Below are 18487 nucleotides of genomic sequence, written 5' to 3' on the forward strand. Positions count from 1 at the left end.
CCCGCCGCCACTCGGCCCGGCCGCCCGGTCCGCACGCCGCTCTGACCGTCTCACCGGCCTCACCCGCCGCCGATCGGTCCGCCCTGCCTGCCCGCGGAAGCAGACGATCCGCCCGCCCACCTCGCCGGCCCCGCGGCGCCGCCTCACCTGCCCGTCCCGCCGCCGCCGCCGCCGATACGCCCGCCTCTCCCGCCCTCCCGGCCCGGAGCCCCGCCCGCCGCCGGCGACCCGGCCGAACGCGGATACAAAGCCGGCGCTGATTGGTCACGCTCGTCACGTGACCGCAACGCTCCGCCGGCGCCAATTTCAAACAGCGGAACAAACTGAAAGCCCCAGAGCGGGACCCCACCCCCGGCCCGGGCCTGGGACACCCTCCCCCCTCCCCTCCCCCGCCAGGATCCCGGGATTCCCCGCCCCGCAGCCGGGGTCGCGGCCCGGCCCGCAGGTCGGAGCAGCGCCGAGCCGCCCGGAGCCGGCGGTGCAGCGAGGTGAGTGGGCGGCGGGCTGGAGGCCCGGGGCCGGCGGGCGCGGAGAGCTGGCTCCAGCCGGGGGGTTGGGGGGACTGGCAACAGTGCGCCGCGCTGTTGCATCCAGCCTCCCGGCCCCCCACCCCCCCCCCCACCTCTCCCACTGAGCCCCCCCTAGCCTTTCATCTGGGTCTGGGGTCCTTCTAAGCTTACTGCGCTGGTTGCCGCGGCTCGCATACTCCCCTGAGCCCCAGGTGCTCTTCCTTCTAGGTAACCCAGTCTCCACTCCGTCCTGTCCCAGGACCCTCCTCCGGGTTCCGGAGACCCCCGCAGCCTTGCTCTGGTCTGGATAGGGGTGAGTCCCCGGGAGCCGCTCCGGAAATCTCCGGGCTAGAAAGTGTTGGCAATGGTAGCAAGTAAGCTGGTCAGAGTAGAAGGAAAAATTAAGACGCTTTAGACCAGGAAAATATCTTTCTGGGGGGGAGGAAGAAATACTAGCATCTACTGATTTGATGGGTGGAGGAAGGAAGGGAGGGCGGAAGAGATAGGAGGTGGAAGTAAAACTGAGATTTGAAGGTAGAGGAAACCTAGATATAAAGGAAAGAGAGGCGGCAGAGTGGAGAGGGTCTGTGACCTCTAAGCAGATGGCAAATGTCAGACGAGCGTGACAGTCATTTCTAGGGAAATTGCAGATATTCTAAAGAAGAGGCAGACAGTTACTCTGTCTCTCAAAGTACCTCTCAGCAGAATTTCACTACTTCGCACAATAATAGAGTATGCCATGGATCTGTCAAAATCAACAACACACAATTTTTAAAAGATAAAACTCATCCTTAATGCACAGCACTAGTCAGGAGACAAGGATTATAGTCTTGGTTCTGGAAGAGACGTTAAGTAAGACGGTAACATGCTTAGAAAGTTGAAATATGAACAAGCATATGCAGGTACTAAAATGTCGCTATATAAATAGTTTGCAAATTGTGAAAGAAAAAATGTATATACTTTTTTTTAAGATCAGTGCTAGCATAATAGCCCATGAAACGATGTCACCCCTCAGCGTTACTCTGGGTGTTGAATAGAGCAGTTTCCCTTCTGTCTGAAGCCTTGTGCACTGGGAGATGATTTCTTCAGTGGTGTGACAGTAGTGTAATGGTACAATCTGCCTTTTTCCTCTGATTCTATGGGCTCAGACCAAGTGGTCAATGCTAGAATGGATCCTGGGATCAGAGTTCTGTCAGGATGGCCTGTTCTGGGGTCCTCATCCTGACAGTTACCGCAAGTGGTCTGTGTTAGACTAGGCAAGAAGAGACATTTCCACATTTTTGTAGCTTCTCCGCTTGTTTCTGTAGCTGAACATTCCTTTTGGCCACGCCGCAGGGCTTGCAGATCTCAGTTCCCCAGCCAGTGATTGAACCCACACCCTTGGCAGTGAAAGCACAGAGTCCTAACGGGCTGAACCGCCAGGGAATTCCCAAAACATTCTTAAGCTTCCAGAGCCTTGACTATGTGGACCTACAGCCAACCTTATCCCACTCTCCCCCTTTGAATTTCTTCTGTTTGCTTCAGTTTTGTCTATAGAGCTCATCTCCTTATGGTGCACGGTCTTTGCAGAGGCCCAGGGAGCATTCACCTGGGCCTGTGGGTTCACACTCCTGGTCACATGATGAGGAAGACCCTCCCTAACAGAACCTCCTTCTCAGCCTAACAAACCTTTGACCTCTCGCTAACCTTTGCCCTTTGCAGGGTCCAGACTTATGATGCTCAATGGAGAGTGAAAGCACAGATTCATGATGAAAACCAGCCCCCGTCGGCCATTGATTCTCAAAAGACGGAGGCTGCCCCTTCCTGTTCAAAATGCCCCAGGTGACACAGCAGAGGAGGAGGCGAAGGGGCCCCCTGCCCAACAAGAGCCTCCTCAAGCGCAAGCCCCCAAGGAGGTGGCAGAGCCCAACCCCTGCAAGTTTCCAGCCGGAATCAAGATCCTGAACCACCCAACCATGCCCAACACCCAAGTGGTGGTTGTCCCCAACAACGCCAACATCCAGAGCATCATAACAGCACTGACCGCCAAAGGGAAGGAGAGCGGCAGCAGCGGGCCCAACAAATTCATCCTCATCAGCTGCGGGGGAGCCCCCACTCCCCCTCCAGGACCCCAGCATCAAGCCCAAACCAGCAAGGACCCCAAGAGGACAGAAGTGATCACCGAGACCCTGGGACCAAAGTCTGCAACTGGGGATGAGAATCTTCCAAGACCAGCGGGAGTCCTTCCTGGGCAGAGATGGAAGAACTGTGGTAAGTGGTCCGTAAGGCAAAGCGGGGAGGAGCCAGCCTTCGCTCTCTGATGCAAGGACCGTAGTCAGCCATGCTGATACCTAGGGCACACAGGCGTCTGTCTGAACCGGCGGAAAGTCTTGCCTTCCTTCATCCTGAAACCTTGACCCAGATCCTTGGGCCCTGTCGACAGGGTTGCAATGTAATTCAGCATTCTGGGAAAGGATTTGTTTATTGTTTCTATTTCCTTTGCAGTGACCACATAAGGAAGTAGGAATCTTTCTCCATCTTAATAAAGGAGAAACACGGGATGGAAAAATGACTTACTTTGTTGAGATGTTCAATCATGCTTTTTGTAAGGTTGACTTGACCAATCTCTGAGGCTCAGGGTGGCTCAGGTTGAAATGCAACTTGAGCCATGCTCCTGAATTTCTCCCGAAATCCTAAAAGGGCACCATAGATTCAGCATGCGCACTCTCTGTGCTTAAGGGGAGAGGTCCTGGAGGGGTGATCCCTAATCACAGTCATCACCTGGAGAGGTGATGCCTAACTGCCAGTCTCGGTGGACCTGCCAGGCAGGGAATCGGGCAGCTAAGTGTCGTCTTGGGTTGTCTCCCCTGTAGCTGGCGGTGAGGCAGCCAGCTGCCCCCTGGACAACAGCTTGACCAACATCCAGTGGCTTGGAAAGATGACTTCCGATGGGCTGGGCTCCTGCAGCATCAAGCAAGAGGTGGAAGAAAAGGAGAATCGTCACCTGGAGCAGAGTCAGGCCAAGGTGAATGAACAGTCCTGTTCCCCACCAGGGCAGTCAGAGCCAGTACAGGGAATTTCTAAGAAGGGAAGTAGGTCAGGTAGGCTGTGGAGCAGAATTGCCAAGTTTTCGTGTTAGCACTTTATTTAGTGTTTATTCTGAATAATTTGGAGCTTCCTTTCTGCCTGGGATCTTTCCTCCTACCCCCATCTGGGAAATTTCCTTGAGGGCAGATTCCTCTGGCTCACCCTGTACCCTGTCAGCACTGGGTTTAATACTCTATCCTTAGCAGGTACTTAGTATTCAGGGACTAATGAAGAGGCCTTAGTTCAGAAAGCTGCTTGAATGTTAAAGAGGTATTCCGACAGTGGAAAAGGAGTACGGCATTTTTAACAAGATTGCTTTATTAGAAGACAAATTAACAGCAAATAAAATGAGTTGTGAATTTTAGATACCTCTCCAATCAAAATTGATTTGACCCATTTGTGTGGTCTGGGTTTATTTTTTGTGGTTGCTCTTTATATATACCCCTAATTCCTCATTCAACAGGTTGGTTTTTTTTTTTTGGCCTTGTCAGCAGCATGTGGAGATTTTAGCTCTCCTGCCAGAGATCAAACTCTTGCCTCCTGCCTTGGAAACGTGGGGTCTTAACCAGTAGACTGCCAGGGAAGTCCCATCAATAATTTTTAAAGGGGAAAATTTACGTGGATGTGTGCATAAGTGAAAATTGAGCTGTTCACTTAAAACTTGTGTACTTTATAAAGTTATGGCTCAGTTTTTTTTGAGGGGAAAGGGGGCTGTGCCTCGTGCCTTATGGAATCTTATAACAGTTCCCTGACCAGGGATCGAACCCAGGCCACCACAATGAAATTGCCAAGCCCTAACCACTGGACCTCTAGGGAATTCCCAAAGCAGGGGGTTGGTTTTTCGGGTTTTGTTGTGGCTGCACCTTGCAGCTTATAGGATCTTGGTCCCCTGACCAGGGATTGAACCCCCACCCCTGGTAGTAAAAGCAGAGTCCTAACCACTGGACCAGGGAATTCCCTGAAGTTATAGCTCAATCTTTTTAAATATGGATGAGCAGATCTTTGCCTCAGACTTATCCAGATGTGTGCATTGCTGACCTTTGTCTGCCCACACTTTGGGGAATATTTCTGTTCTACAAACACTGAAAGGAGATGGGCTTGTTCACATCACTTCAGGAGCAGGAATCGGACTAAGACCTAGGTCCCTCAACCCTGAGGTCTGAAAAACGGGTATAGTTTTAACATACAATCGGTCCTTTAAGGTCATAATATATGCCCAGACTTTCCTGAAAGCTTTCAACCAGCAAAGACTAGATGGACTTCTGTTTATTACCAGGCAATATTCTCAACAAAATGACCGATGACAGAGAAGTGGTCCTGTGTTCAGAGACTGGATGGGATCGTCTCCAAAATCCTTCCTGATCCTAAAGTTCTCTCCTATAGAATAGAGGTTCAGATGAGTTTGTTTCTGTTCCGGTCTGTGGGAGAAAAGCTTTCTCTAGAGAGTGTTCTTAAGGTGGGGGTGGGGCAGGGGAGGCCTTGTGACCCCTCCTTTCATGGCCTACTTTTCTTTCCCTTTGGCTTCTCAGAGCCCTCAGGTGGAGAGGCCCCCTGGAGCGTCGGCACCCTGGCCAGACTCCGTGTCTGAACGACCCCCATACTCCTACATGGCCCTGATACAATTTGCCATCAACAGCACAGAGAGGAAGCGCATGACCCTGAAAGATATCTACACTTGGATCGAGGACCACTTCCCCTATTTCAAGCACATCGCCAAGCCGGGCTGGAAGGTACCATGTCCCGCAACAACCACAGTCTAGGTCGCTCAGGCCTGTCGTTTGGTCTGCACAGCAGAGTGGTAGTCTGTGTCTGGTGCCGAGGGAGGACTTAAGTGCCGACGATGCTAGAACCATAAACAATAGTCGTAACTTTTGGACTGAGACTTGACCCTACTGGATCCAGGCAAAACCATCAGTAAGCGCCCTGCAGCCACTCCATCTGTCGCTCCCCAGGTAATGCGCACTCTTCAGTGACGCTCAGAGCCCACTTCTGAGCTACACTGAACAGTGGCTAGAGTGTCTAGGTAGCTTTGTGAAGAGACATTGATGAAAAAAATAATAATAATCTGGGAGCCTCAAGATCCAAGGTTCACCTCCTGTAAAGTCACATCTCTTCTCCAGTAGGTGGGGATGTTCTCTGCCTCATGTTCATAGGAAAACAGATGCCCTGGAGCCATAGCTCATGCAGGCCTCACAGCCGCAGCTCAGGTGCCCTACAATGCTCTGTCCCAAGCCGAGGGACTTTTGGATTGTTTTCCCCACAGCAGGAATCTTTTTTATAGTCTTCATTTATTTGCTTATTTTTAATTGGCGCATAACTGCTTTACAATATTGTGTGGGTTTCTCTTGTTCAACAACATGAATCAGCTATACACATATATCCCCACCCTCTTGAGCCTCCCCGCCACCCCAGCCCAGCCCTCTCTGCCATCGCAGAGCAGCGAGCTGAGCCCCCTGTGCTATTCAGCAGCTTCCCTCTAGCCGTCTGTCTTGCGCACGAAGGTACATGTATTTCAGTGCTGCCCCCCCAGTTCACCCCACCCTCCCCTTCCCCACCATTTCCACCAGTCTGCTCTCTGCGTCTCTGTCTCTATTCCTGCCCTCCAGCTAGGTTCATCTGTACCATCTTTCTAGAGTCCATATATATATGTTAATAGACTATTTATTTTTCTTTTTCTGACTCACTTCACTCTATAACAGGCTCTAGGTTCATCCATGTGTCTGCAAATGACTCAAATGTGTTCCTTTTCATGGCTGAGTAATATTCCACTGTATATATATGTACTGTAACTTCTTTATCCATTCATCTGTCAGTGGACATCTAGGTCACAGCAGAACTCTCAGCCTCACACTCTTACCTCAACTAAATTCCCCAGCTTCCTGATTACTTTTTTATTTTTTTGCTGCACCTTGTGACTTGCAGGATCTCAGTCCCCCGACCAGGGTTTGAACCCAAGCCCCAGCAGTGAGAGCACTGCATCCTAACTGCTGGTACAACAGGGAACTCCCCAGCATTGTAATTTCTCCCCCCACCTCTCTGGCTACCGGTTATTGCCGCAGCCTCACTCATCTTTCCCAGCCCCCAACAGCTGTTTAGGTCTCTGCTTTATTACCACCTCAGCAACAGCCCCGGTCTCTGTCCCCACGGGACAGCTGGGTTGGTAGCCCAGGTCACCTGGCCTGCCAAGCGGACAGTCCCAAGAGCGGCCAGCAGCCAAGGTTATGAGACACGAAGCTGGGGGCTGACCTCCTCGGGGCCATCGGAGGTGGCGCTCCCAGAGCCAGAGTAGCTGATGAGCTGTGTCCTCCACTTTCAGAACTCCATCCGCCACAACCTCTCTCTACATGACATGTTCGTCCGCGAGACGTCTGCCAACGGCAAGGTCTCCTTCTGGACCATTCACCCCAGTGCCAATCGCTACCTGACACTGGACCAGGTGTTTAAGGTAAGCATACTGGTTTTGTCCAAATAGAGCCAGTGCTGGAGGTCATGATGTCCATCTCAAAAGAAAACAAGTCCTTGGTGGGGAGGGGGAGGCAGGCAGCCAACCTTTGGATAGGAATCCATCCTTCCACCCCCTCCGCCCTAGCCCACCCCCAGCTGCCGGCATCCTAAATAAAGCAAACTTTCCTCTCCACCAAAAATAAGAAAGAAGCAAGTCCTCCTTGGGATGAGCTTGTCTGCTAAGGGCAGAGTTAAGGGCCAACCAGCCCATAAGGAACAGCACCTTCTCTGCTATACCAGGCCCCAGAGAGGACTTCCTGTTCCAGAAAGGGGACCTCCTGGGGCAGGATGGCCCCTACTGCCCTGTGATAACTACCTAGGATACTTCTTAAAGTACAGCCTCCCAAGCCCCTCTCGGGGCTTCTGATTCAGTAGGCCTGGGATGGGCCCAGGAGTATATTTTTAGCAAGAATCTCAGGTGATTCTTGGGTTTTTAAAAAGCCGCTTTTTACAGTGGAGAGTAGAAACGGAGCCTACAGAATCTCTCGTCAGAAGCGATCACTTTGGGTCTTCAGAGTGCCCACAAGGCTGCCACTAGCTGCCTCCACTCTCCCGGGAGAGCCCATAGTTGAGGGTGGCCCTGGGTGTCCATCCGGAGTAGGTGTAGCCATCTGGTCAGCTTGACTGCACTGGTGGTAACTTGGTCTCATTTCTCTCCCACGATGCCCATCCACCACCAGCCACTGGACCCAGGGTCTGCACACTCGCCCGAGCACTCGGAATCAGTAAGGTTTTTTCCCTCCCGCTCGGGGCTCGGCCTTGTTTCCCCTCCACGCTCAGCATGGCTTCGGTGACGGGGACAAGGTGTTAGCCGGAGACGGGAGCCTGTGGCTGTGTGCTTGCCAGCCCTGGACGCAGAGCCTTGCTTCTGGGCGTCAGGACACTGGTGACTGCCACCGCCTCCCACTCCCGTGGACTCATCAAGGTGGCCTGAGCAGAGCACGTGTGGCAGGGGGACCTGCCACAGGCTCACTGCAGGATGCTGATGAGGTGCACGGCACAGGCCCAGCGGGCGGCCGTTGCTCTCTCTTCTCTACCCGGCTTTTCTTTGCCCTCCTAGAGCTCCATGCTTTGCACCCTGGGGGTGAGGACACCTGGATGAGGTGGGAGGATCGCCCGCCGCCCTGTGCCTCTGTTGCCACCTTCCGGGACCAGGCGGTTGGTCCACTCCATGCCCGGTCCCAGAGCAGCTGGTGGGGTCCCCTACCCCGTCCCCCTACCCTCCTGACCCAGGTCTGTCTCTCTCCCTCTCTGTCCCAAACAGCAGCAGAAACGGCCCAACCCTGATCTCCGCCGGAACGTGGCCATCAAAACCGAACTCCCCCTGGGTGCACGTTAGTATAGGGGGAGGCATGGTCCCTGGGCACACCCATAGCGGGGTAGATGCGGGAGTCAGAGCCCAGGGAAGGAGAGCAAAGAACCCAGGGCTGGGAGGCGACCCGGCCCTGGACCTGCTCCTGACCGATCCTGTTCCCTCAGGGCGGAAGATGAAGCCACTACTGCCGCGGGTCAGCTCATACCTGGTGCCCATCCAGTTCCCTGCAAACCCGTCGCTGGTGCTGCAGCCCTCGGTCAAGGTGCCCTTGCCCGTGGCAGCCTCGCTCATGAGCTCAGAGCTTGCTCGCCACAGCAAGCGAGTCCGCATCGCCCCCAAGGTCAGTGCCTCAGGTCTTCTCCGAGGAGAGACTCCAGTCCGTGACGATACACAGGAAAATGCAAGTGTTATAAGAGCCAAAAAGGAACTTGTTAGGGACCTTGGTGGTCCAGTGGTTAAGACTCCACACTCCCAGTGCAGAGGGCATGGGTTTGATCCCTGATCAAAAAACTAAGATCTTGCATGACACTCAGCATAGCCTTAAAAAAAAAAACCCTAGTAAACTATCCTTAAAAAAAAAATTCCCAATAAAAAGGAACTTTACAATGTAAGTGGTATTGGAAGGCCCACATATGCCTGATGAGTTTGTGAGAACTGAGATGGGGGTGATTGTTATAGCAGATGGGCTGGGAGGTTCAGGAAGAGTTCACTAGGGAAGCAGGCTTAAGAAGTAGTCGGGGCAGCAAACAGTGTGGAGAGGGCCTTGTAAAGGGCATGGCCTGGGGCACGCCCAGTCACAACCATAGAGTGGCTGGACAGTCTAGCCCTGGGTTTCTCGACCTCCAAACAGCTGACATTCACGGCTTCCCAGGTGGTGCTAGTGGTAAAGTACCGGCCTGCCAACGCAGGAGATGTAAGACACTCGAGTTCGATCCCTGGGTGGGAAGATCCCCTGGAGAAGGAAATGGCAACCCACTTCAGTGTTCCTGCCTGGGAAATCCCATGGATAGAGGAGCCGGGTGGGCTAAGAGTCAGAGGCGACTGAGCATGCACAGTGCTTTGTGGGGGCGGGGTGCCACCCTGTGCCCTGAGGGATGCTTAGCAACCGCATCCATGGTCTCTTTGCCGGATGCCAGGAGCACCGCCTGGTGTGACAGTTAGGACATCTTCTGGTGTTGCTGAGAGTCCCCTGGGGAGAGTTGCTCCCGGCTGAGCCTCAGCAGTCGAGCTGGAAGGCTGGAGAGGGCAAATTACAACCCCACCATGACATAGAGAAGAGTCTGTGAGCAGGACCGGGCCTGTAACAGATTAAGGAAGGGCCCCTCTGCCCCTTTCTCAGAGATAGAAGTAGCTGCAACTTCAGATAGAGAGACTTGGGTTTGCTTTTGTTTTTTAATTTAAAAATATCACTTTAATATACATAAAAGTATACATACCGGCATAGATAGTTTTCCTTAAATGCATTCATGTGATTGTAGCGTGGGTAGTGTTTCTGTTTCAGTGCAGTCTTGCAGTTTTTTCCTCCTTTTTGCCTCTCCTCACCTTCCCCATGTCCCCCCTGCTCCCCGTGATAAGCCATGTTGACAGTTTACCGTGCCTTCTCGCATGATTCCTTCATGCTCTTAGTATGCTCTGCGCACATGAATCACCGTAACTGTGTTACACATGCGCACACACCACCCAGAGCCTTGTCGTATACTCTTTCTGCCCCATGGAAATTCTTCCAATCACTTGGCATCGCTCTAATTCACTATTTTTTTTTTAAGATTTTTTTTTTTATGTGGACCTTTTTTTTAGTCTTTATTGTATTTGTTACAATATTGCTTCTATTTTATGTTTTGGTTTTTTGGCCTCCAGGGATGTGGGATCTTAGCTTGCCAACCAGGGATCGAACCCAGGTCCCCTGCATTGGAAGGCGGATTCTTAACCACTGGATCACCAGGGAAGCTCCTTATTCGCTATTTTTCAATGGCACATAATAGTCCATGATGTGGCTTTGTCATAAATTTTCTAACCATTCTGCTTTCATGGGCACATTTTTTTCAGGCTTTTTTTGCCCTATGACCAACATTGTAATAAATACCTTTGCAAGTATCTTTCCTTGCTGGTGCTTTCATTTCTGTGGGTAGAGAACAAGACATGAGATTGCTGAGGGGGCAAGTGTTTTAAAGTTTATTGAATACTGCAAGATTGATTTTAAGAAAAATCTATGATAACTCACATACATACCAACAAGCCCTGCTTGCCAGCAATTGGTATCATTGCCCTTTTACAGTGCTTGCCCATGTCCAGTGTGTGAAGGATACTTGCTTGTTTCATTTTGTCTTCTTCTCCTTATGCGTAAGTCAGCAGCTGCTCACCATGTTCGGTCACTTGGAATCGTTCACTGTGAGATGCTTATTTATACTCATGGCCTGTCTTCTTACAGGGTTTTGTTAAAAAGTTTATGACTTGTCTTTTCAGATATTTTTTACTCCTCTTGCTTGCTTCTTAACTTTATGATCTCTCTTGCTGCAGTAAGATTTCTATTTTTATATAGTCAAATATGTCTCTCTTCTCTTTTACAGCTTCTGGGGTTCCAGTCTTGGTTTAGAAGGTTTACCCCGCTGCTGACCCTCAGATTACAGACGTACTCTCCTAGATTTCCTTTCAGGATTTGAATGGTTTTAGTTTTTCTGATTAAGTCCTTGTATGAAACAGACATCCACTTTTATTTTCTCTTGGATGGGTGCTAATTACACCAGCGCCATAGAAAATGCTCTTTTTACCCCCAGAATTAAACTACCCCCTTCATCACACGGTCTTATATTTAATAGTCTTCAAGACTTTGAAGACAAGAGGATTGGCACCAAACCATCACATCATTCGTCTCAGCGATAAGCTTGTGTTCCCCCCGCCCTCCGGAGCCTGATGGCCTCTGCGGGGCTCCTTTTCAGCGTGTCCTGCTTCTCTTCCAGGTGCTGCTAGCGGACGAGGGGGTGGCCTCTCTGCCCACGGCAGGACCAGTGACAGAGGAGAAGCTACTCCTCGCGGAAGGACTGTCTCCTCTGCTTCCTGTCCCGTCCATCAAGGAGGAAGATGTCCAGCCTGGGGAGGAGACACCACTTCTAGGGAGGCCCATCAAAGTCGAGAGCCCACCCCTGGAAGAGTGGCCTTCACCCTGCCCATCGGTCAAGGAGGAGTCATCCCACTCCTGGGAGGACTCGTCCTGCTCCCCAACCCCTAGGCCCAAGAAGTCCTCCAACACTGGGTCCAGGTCCCCCGCCCGCCGTGTCTCCGACCTGCTGGTGATCAAACGCAGGGAGGGGCGGGAGATGAGCCGGTCTCGGAGGAAACAGCACCTCGTGCCACCCCGCCTGGACGAGCCCGAGCTGCTCCTCTCGGAGGGCCCAGGAGCTCCCCAACCAGCCCTGGCAGGGCCCCCGCAGCCCACCTGCCAGCTCGGCTGCCCCCCAGAGGACGGAGGCCCCTTTAAGACACCCATTAAGGAGATGCTGCCCACCTCCTCCACCCCCAGCAAATCTGCCCTCCCCACGACCCCTGAGTCCTGGAGGCTCACACCCCCAGCCAAAGTCGGGGGGCTCGACTTCAGCCCTGTACGAACCCCCCAGGGTGCCTTTGGCCCCCTGCCGGACTCTCTGGAGCTCGTGGATCTCAGTGCCACCCCACTGAAAAGCGTCCCGCTCTTTGACTCCCCCCGAGAGCTCCTCAATTCCGAACCCTTTGACCTCGCCACTGACCCCTTCAGCAGCTGCCCACCCTCTGATATGGAGGTCCCCAAGCCGGGTTCCCCCGAGCCGCAGGTGGCCAGCCTCTCGGCCAACCGCTCTCTGACCGAGGGCCTGATCCTGGACACAATGAACGACAGCCTCAGCAAAATCCTGCTGGACATCAGCTTCCCCGGCCTGGAGGAGGACCTGCTGGGCCCCGGCAGCGTTGGCTGGACTCAGTGCATTCCTGACCTGCGGTAGAGGCAGGGCTCCTGCCCCCCAAGCCATCCGCTTGCTCTCCAGACGCTCAGGCCGGCCTTCCGAGTCCTCTGCGAGGACAGTCAACGGGGGCCGTCCGCTCGCCCAGCACCCCTCTCCCCTGACTGGTGATGCTACACCAGGCGCCCTGTCTGAGCCACCCCTGGGCCTTCTGCAAGCAGCAAGGAACTGGGGACTGGTCTCTGCCCCCAACTCCCAACCAGGCGCTGAGGGTGGGAACAGCAGAAACAAGGGTGAGAGGGGAGGAGGGGCCCCCAGACCGTTGGCATCTGCCCAACAACACCCCTCCACCTTCCCTGCTGCATGCAAGGTGGCCCTTGTAAATAGTGTATACGCTCCAAATTATCCTGTAATTATAAACGTAAGCCTATCTTAGATCATTATCCAGAGACTGCCAGAAGAGGGGTAGGATGACGGGGTGGGGGTTCCAGTTTGCTTCTGTTCCTTGCTTTTGGCTCCTGGAGGCGGGAGGGCTGCAATGCACGGTTCTTTTGGGGCCCCTCCCTCGAGAGTTCCTCGTGGTGGGTGCCCAGAGGAGCGGGTCTGCCTACCAGGGTGCCTCTCACTGCCCTTTCTTCCCACCAGCCCCCATTTCCAAGTCAGCTTTCCTGCACAAAGAAATCCTGGTAAAGGGGGCTCTGATTATGGGTCAAGAGTTGAGGTGGGAGTGGAGGTACCTGGACCAGAGTGACTGCCCCCACGTACCCAAGAGACGTTTCTCTGATAAGGAGCCTAATCATGCCAGAGAGACACGACAGGAGGTGGAGGCCAGCCAGCCTGCCCGCCTTACCTGGCCTGCCTGCCCACCTTAGCTGGCACCACCGCTTCATGGAGAGCCGCCCTGGGTCCCTGCTGACCGCGTGCACAGGCCCCGGCTCCAGAACACTACTGTAACTACCTACCCAATAAAGCCCAAGGGCACATGCTGGTCTGTGCGTGCTGGTGTCTGGTCCCTGTGGCGTGAGGAGGGGCTGGGAAGGAAAACAGGTGACAGTGAACCTGGTGATGGGGAAGATGCAAGGCTTGGAGCCCCGGAAGGAGAGTGCAGAGGGCTTCAGCCCGGTCACGCACTCCCCTACCCCACCCTGGTACCTCTTCTAACTCAGCAGTCAGCTGCAGGTCTCCCATGCTGGTCCCTCATAACTGGCCTCTTTTCGGGATCTCTGAACCTGCTGGAGGAATTTGGGCCTTTCAGAGAGAGCTCCCTAAGAAAAAGGCCTACCAGCAACCCCCCTTCCCCAATGTTAGGGAAGGATGGGCTGTTAAGGGTCCTGGGAGCCAGCGACCCTGCCTTTCTCCCCCTGCCTTCCTAGCAAGAAGTCCGCCCCGAAGCAGCTCCTGTTACAAGTTCTATCCCCTACCCACCTCACCTGAAAGGCAGCCAGGTGCCAAGGGACAGATGAGCCCTCCCAGGGAGGGGTAAGGCTTCCTCCCTGCGTTGCCAGCCAGGAAGCATCGCCATAGCAACCCCAGCGGCAAACAATGCTGCCAAGAAAATCTTCCCTACCAAGCTGCCCCTGCTGCCGGGGAGCCCAGAAAAATGGCCAGCCATCTCCAAAGACCATCCAGAGGGCTAGATGACCCATCCCGAGTGAGAGAGACTTTCCTGAAGGTAGGAGGCAGGGACACCTCTGCAGCGGCCTTCTGCGTCCCGCTGGGCGAGAGGCTGTCCCCACCCTGAGATGGGCCTTGCTGTCACCTGGGCAGCTGAGCTCCTGGCATGTGAACCCGCATCCTGTGACCCTGTGAACACAGGGCTCAGAGGAGAGGAGAGATGTCTGATGACGACCTCTCAGACCCTCCCCCCAGGGTGCTGGTGTGGACTTGACTCAATGGACTGGGCCCAAGAAATGGATAAGTTTTTGGAAATAGAAAAGTCCTTGGGGCCAGTGGGAAGGAGAGGCATTTTGGGGAAGCATGGGGGTCCCAAGCAGCACAGCCTGGGGCCCGACTCCACCATCCTTGCTCAGCGCTGCGGGCGAGCTCTTCACCCTCCTGTGCCTTGCTTTTAGCATCTTTGAGATGGAACAATAGCACTTGCTCGAAGGCTGTGAGAGTTACATGAAAGTAAAAGTTGCTCAATCGTGTCCTCAGTCGTGTCCAACTCTCTTCAGCCCCATGGACTGTAGCTCGCCAGGCTCCTCTGTCCATGGAATTCACCAGGCAAGAATACTGGAGTGGGTTGCCATTTTCCTTCTCCAGGGGATCTTCCCAACACAATTGAACCTGGGTCTCCTATATTGCAGGCCAATTCCTTACCATCTGAGCCATGTGGGAAGCCTGTGAGGGTTACATAAGATGTGGATAAGTGTTCAGCAACATGTCAAGTACATCTTTGCTAGTTGATTTCATGGAGAAAGGAGGAGAAAGGGGAGGAACCCCATCTGATGCTTCCTGCACTTGCTTGTATCTCAGTGAGGAATGAGGGGAATGCAGCAATCATAGAGAAGCTGGGGAGGGGAGGAGCTGGGACAGAAAAGCCCTGGCCCATCCCCTGGAGAACCATTTCCCTTCGACACTCTGCTTGGAAGCAGCATTTTCTGGAGAGGAGCTCTAGACCCCAGGCAGGAATGGGGACCCAGCATGGGAGGAGGGGTGAAGTCCAAGTGAGCAGTGGGAACATGTCAGTTGAGGAAAGAGGCTGGAATCAAAGCCAAAACCCAATAGATGGAAAGAGAAAGACTGATGAGGTTGCATGCGAATCACACAGAGTGCCACACACTTCGAGGGCAGGGCAGAAACAGTCCCTGGCCAGGCCACTAGGTCCTAATGAGAACCTGAGTCCAGAGGCCGCTGGCAGCTGGTCTTCTCTGGGGAGGAGAGGCAGAGCACCCCAGACTCCCTTGTCTCTCCCCAGATGGTCCACGCCCATGAGACCCTCCCGACCCCTGGCACGTGGGCCCAACGCGAGTTCCTCCTCCCCAGGGAGCCCAAGGAGCTGCCCGGGTTCACACAGCAAGCCTACTACCAGCTGGCCCTGAAGCCACCACCCTACACGGAGATGAAGGCCAAAGTGCGCCAGCGACTGGCCTGCCCCTGGAAGGACACCGCCCAGCACACCTGGGGATTCCACACCTGGCTGGACGTCGGGCGTCTGCCGGCCACCTTCCCCTCCAGGCCTGACAAGCCCTACGACAGCAACGTCTGGCGCTGGCTGACGGACTCCAGGGCCCACCACCAGCCCCCAGCAGAGCCCCCCGTGCCCCCTCCCTCCTGGCTGGGTCAAAACAGCTTCCTGACCTTTATCTCCTGTACTCCGATCTTCCTGGACAGGAACAGAAGGAAACAGGTGATCTTCAGGACGGTGAAGGAACTCCAAGAGGCGGAGAAGCTCAAGCTGAGGAGTGAAGTGAGGGCGCCCTCACTCGACACCCATGGCAACATCCTTCCCCCCAAGGCTTCCAAGAAGTAAGAGGAGCTCCCTTGTCAGGGAGCCCACCTGTGTCCAGGTGACCCCTCCCTCTTCCATTCCTCTTTTTGATGCTTTACCTTCCCTCCGCCCTTGTCCTGAAAACCACACTCTGTCTGAAGGGTGTGAATAGCTGGAGGGGAGGGGTGGAGGCCAGGGAACCACAGCACGGGAGGGGCTTGATGACTTAAGGGAAGTTTAAGGGATCCAGCTGTGTGCTGTACACCTGCCAGGCCCTGGGGATACAGAGACATGTCACTCAGTCCCTGCCCTCCAGGAGCTTCCAAAAGGCAGGTACCGCTGCACATGTGTGGAAACACGGCTCTCAATGCCAGCCCACACCCTCCAAGTATCCAAAGCGTGACAGACAGTGGATGTCATGAGGTCGTCAGTTATCAACAGAAAGAGCCAGAGGCAGAGTGAAAGTATTAGTTGTTCAGCCGTGTCCGACTCTTTGCGACCCCATGAACTGTAGCCCACCAGGCTCCTCTGTCTGTGGGATTCTCCAGGCAAGAGTACTGGAGTGGGTTGCCATGCCCTTCTCCAAGGAATCTTCCTGACCCAGGGATCAAACCTGCAACTCTTAATACCTCCTGCATTAGCAGGTGGGTTCTTTACCATTGAGCCACCAGGGAAGCCCTGTATTCAGCTCTGTTGTGTGAAAAGTGGACTTCCCAAGGCAGAAATGAACACTGCACCTCTGCAGACCAGGGCCAGAGGGTGGTGGGTCAGAGCGGGAAGGTCTTCTGTAATTGTGTTCACCTTGAGGACAAGGAGCACGGCATTGGTGGAGGAGGTGGGAGGGCTTAAAAAATAGCTAGAATCTAAATGATTTCCTTACAGACCACAGGGTGGAAGACTGACCAACCACGTAACATGATGTCACCAGCCTCACATCAAAACATACAGGCAGGGTGCAGGTCACTGGGCTTAGGTCCGTGTCCAGGTGGGCAGAGAGCTGGAAGGGGTCCCCATGGGCTGATGGCTGAAAACATCACCTCCCCATTCCTGTCCCCTGAGTCTCCCTTTTGACCTCTGTCCTCTCCGCACCTTTCCCCCAACAGGTACCGGCACTTCTCAGCTGGTGGAAGGTATCAGCCTGGGGGCCTCCAGCTCATGCCCAACCCTCTTCCCAATGATCTGGCCAGGAGCTGGCCCTGCCCAAACCCTCTGCCTCACTACCGGGAGCAGGCGGCTAGGCTGGCCTTGCTGCCCAGCGCGCCTCTGAGCCAGGACCTGGTGAAGAACTACCAAACCCTGCTGGAGAGCCGGGTGGCCTTGCCCCTCCACTGTCTCTCCAGGGCCCGTTCCGGCAGGACCTCAGTGAGGAGACCTGGGCACCTGTAGGAGTGCCTCCAGGTGTGTGGCACGATGGTGGGCACACAGAGCCCCCAGCTGTGGCTCTCCACCCGAGGACCTTCAGCAGGAAGTCTCAGGGGCCAAAGGACTCAGGCTTGTGCAGACAGCCTCTCCACCACCCTCCCCACCTGTACCCCAGCTTCTGGAGACTCTACTGAGATTCTAATCTGTTCTGTCTTCCTTGGAGCGACCGCTCAAGGCAGGTGGGAGGACTGGGGAGAGCAGAGGAGGATCCAGTTCCTGGCGAGAAGCGGTGTGTGCCCCTGTGTGTGTGCGTCTGTGCCTCTGTGTGTGTGTGTGTGTCCCCATATGTCTGTGTCCATGTGTCTGTGTGCATATGTCTGTGTGTCTGTGTTTCTATGTGTGACTGTGTCTGTGTGTCCATGTGTCTATGTCTGTGTGTGTGTATGTCTGTGTCTGTATGTGTATGTCTGTGTGTGTACGTGTCTGTGTGTCTGTGTGTGTCCGTGTGTGTGTGTGTGTGTGTCTGTCTGTGGTTCTGTGTGTGACTGTGTCTGTATGTCTGTGTCTGTGTGTGTGTCTGTGTGTGTCTGTGTCTGTATGTGTATGTCTGTGTCTGTGTACATGTCTGTGTGTCTGTGTGTGTCCGTGTGTGTGTATGTCTGTGTGTCTGTCTGTGGTTCTGTGTGTGACTATGTCTGTATGTCTGTCTGTGTCTGTGTGTGTGTCTGTGTGTGTCTGTGTCTGTGTGTGTCTATGTGTGTGTCTAAGTGTGTGTGTCTGTGTGTGTATGTCTGTGTTTCTGTTTGGGTGTATATGCCTGTGTGTGTGTCTGTGTCCGTATGTCTGTGTCTGTGTGTGTGTGTCTGTGTGTCTGTGTGTCTGTCTGTGGTTCTGTGTATGACTGTGTCTGTATGTCTGTCTGTATCTGTGTGTGTGTCTGTGTCTGTGTGTGTCTGTGTCTGTGTGTGTCTGTGTCTGTGTGTGTCTAAGTGTGTGTGTCTGTGTGTGTCTGTATCTGTGTGTCTGTGTCTGTATGTCTGTGTGTGTGTCTGTGTCTGTGTGTATGTCTATGTGTCTGTGTGTGTGTCTGTGTGTGTGTCTATGTGTCTGTGTGTGTGTGTCTATGTGTCTGTGTCTGTGTGTGCGTATGTTTGTGTGTGTCTGTGTCTGTGTGTATGTCTATGTGTCTGTGTGTGTGTGTCTGTGTGTGTGTGTCTATGTGTCTGTGTCTGTGTGTGTGTATGTTTGTGTGTGTGTGTCTGTGGTCTGTGTGTGTGTGTCTGTTTGTGTATGTCTGTGTGTGTCTCTGTGTGTGTTTGCATGTGTGTCTGTGTATGTGTGTGTCTATGTGTCTGTGTGTGTCTTTGTATAT

At 53.8% G+C, this 18487-nt stretch overlaps 2 protein-coding genes across 2 annotated transcripts; both read left to right on the forward strand.

The window, feature by feature from the left end:
- The first annotated feature begins 364 nt into the window (after positions 1-364).
- FOXM1 (forkhead box M1) lies at positions 365-12365 on the forward strand. Its single transcript, XM_052640125.1, has 9 exons — positions 365-488; positions 2211-2759; positions 3362-3513; positions 5105-5305; positions 6892-7020; positions 7760-7804; positions 8344-8413; positions 8559-8734; positions 11352-12365. The coding sequence occupies exons 2-9, from the start codon at positions 2255-2257 to the stop codon at positions 12363-12365; spliced, it is 2292 nt and encodes a 763-aa protein (XP_052496085.1). The 5' UTR covers positions 365-488; positions 2211-2254.
- Positions 12366-13923: 1558 nt separating this feature from the next.
- On the forward strand, positions 13924-17139 carry TEX52 (testis expressed 52). Its single transcript, XM_052641529.1, has 3 exons — positions 13924-13995; positions 15241-15791; positions 16857-17139. Exons 1-3 carry the CDS (start codon positions 13924-13926, stop codon positions 17137-17139), a joined length of 906 nt encoding a protein of 301 aa, XP_052497489.1.
- The last annotated feature ends 1348 nt before the right edge of the window (positions 17140-18487 follow it).

This window comes from Budorcas taxicolor, chromosome 5 (genome assembly GCF_023091745.1).
Source record: "Budorcas taxicolor isolate Tak-1 chromosome 5, Takin1.1, whole genome shotgun sequence".
NCBI lineage: Eukaryota > Metazoa > Chordata > Mammalia > Artiodactyla > Bovidae > Budorcas > Budorcas taxicolor.

Bases quoted from the DNA above. Each gene is read 5' to 3' on its own strand.
- FOXM1 (XM_052640125.1), top strand. From the start codon at position 2,255: ATGATGAAAACCAGCCCCCGTCGGCCATTGATTCTCAAAAGACGGAGG. The intron at 5,306-6,891 runs GTACCATGTCCC...CTCCACTTTCAG, and splicing joins TCGCCAAGCCGGGCTGGAAG to AACTCCATCCGCCACAACCT. The intron at 8,735-11,351 runs GTCAGTGCCTCA...CTTCTCTTCCAG, and splicing joins GAGTCCGCATCGCCCCCAAG to GTGCTGCTAGCGGACGAGGG.
- TEX52 (XM_052641529.1), top strand. From the start codon at position 13,924: ATGGCCAGCCATCTCCAAAGACCATCCAGAGGGCTAGATGACCCATCC. The intron at 13,996-15,240 runs GTAGGAGGCAGG...GTCTCTCCCCAG, and splicing joins TGAGAGAGACTTTCCTGAAG to ATGGTCCACGCCCATGAGAC. The intron at 15,792-16,856 runs GTAAGAGGAGCT...TTCCCCCAACAG, and splicing joins CCCCCCAAGGCTTCCAAGAA to GTACCGGCACTTCTCAGCTG.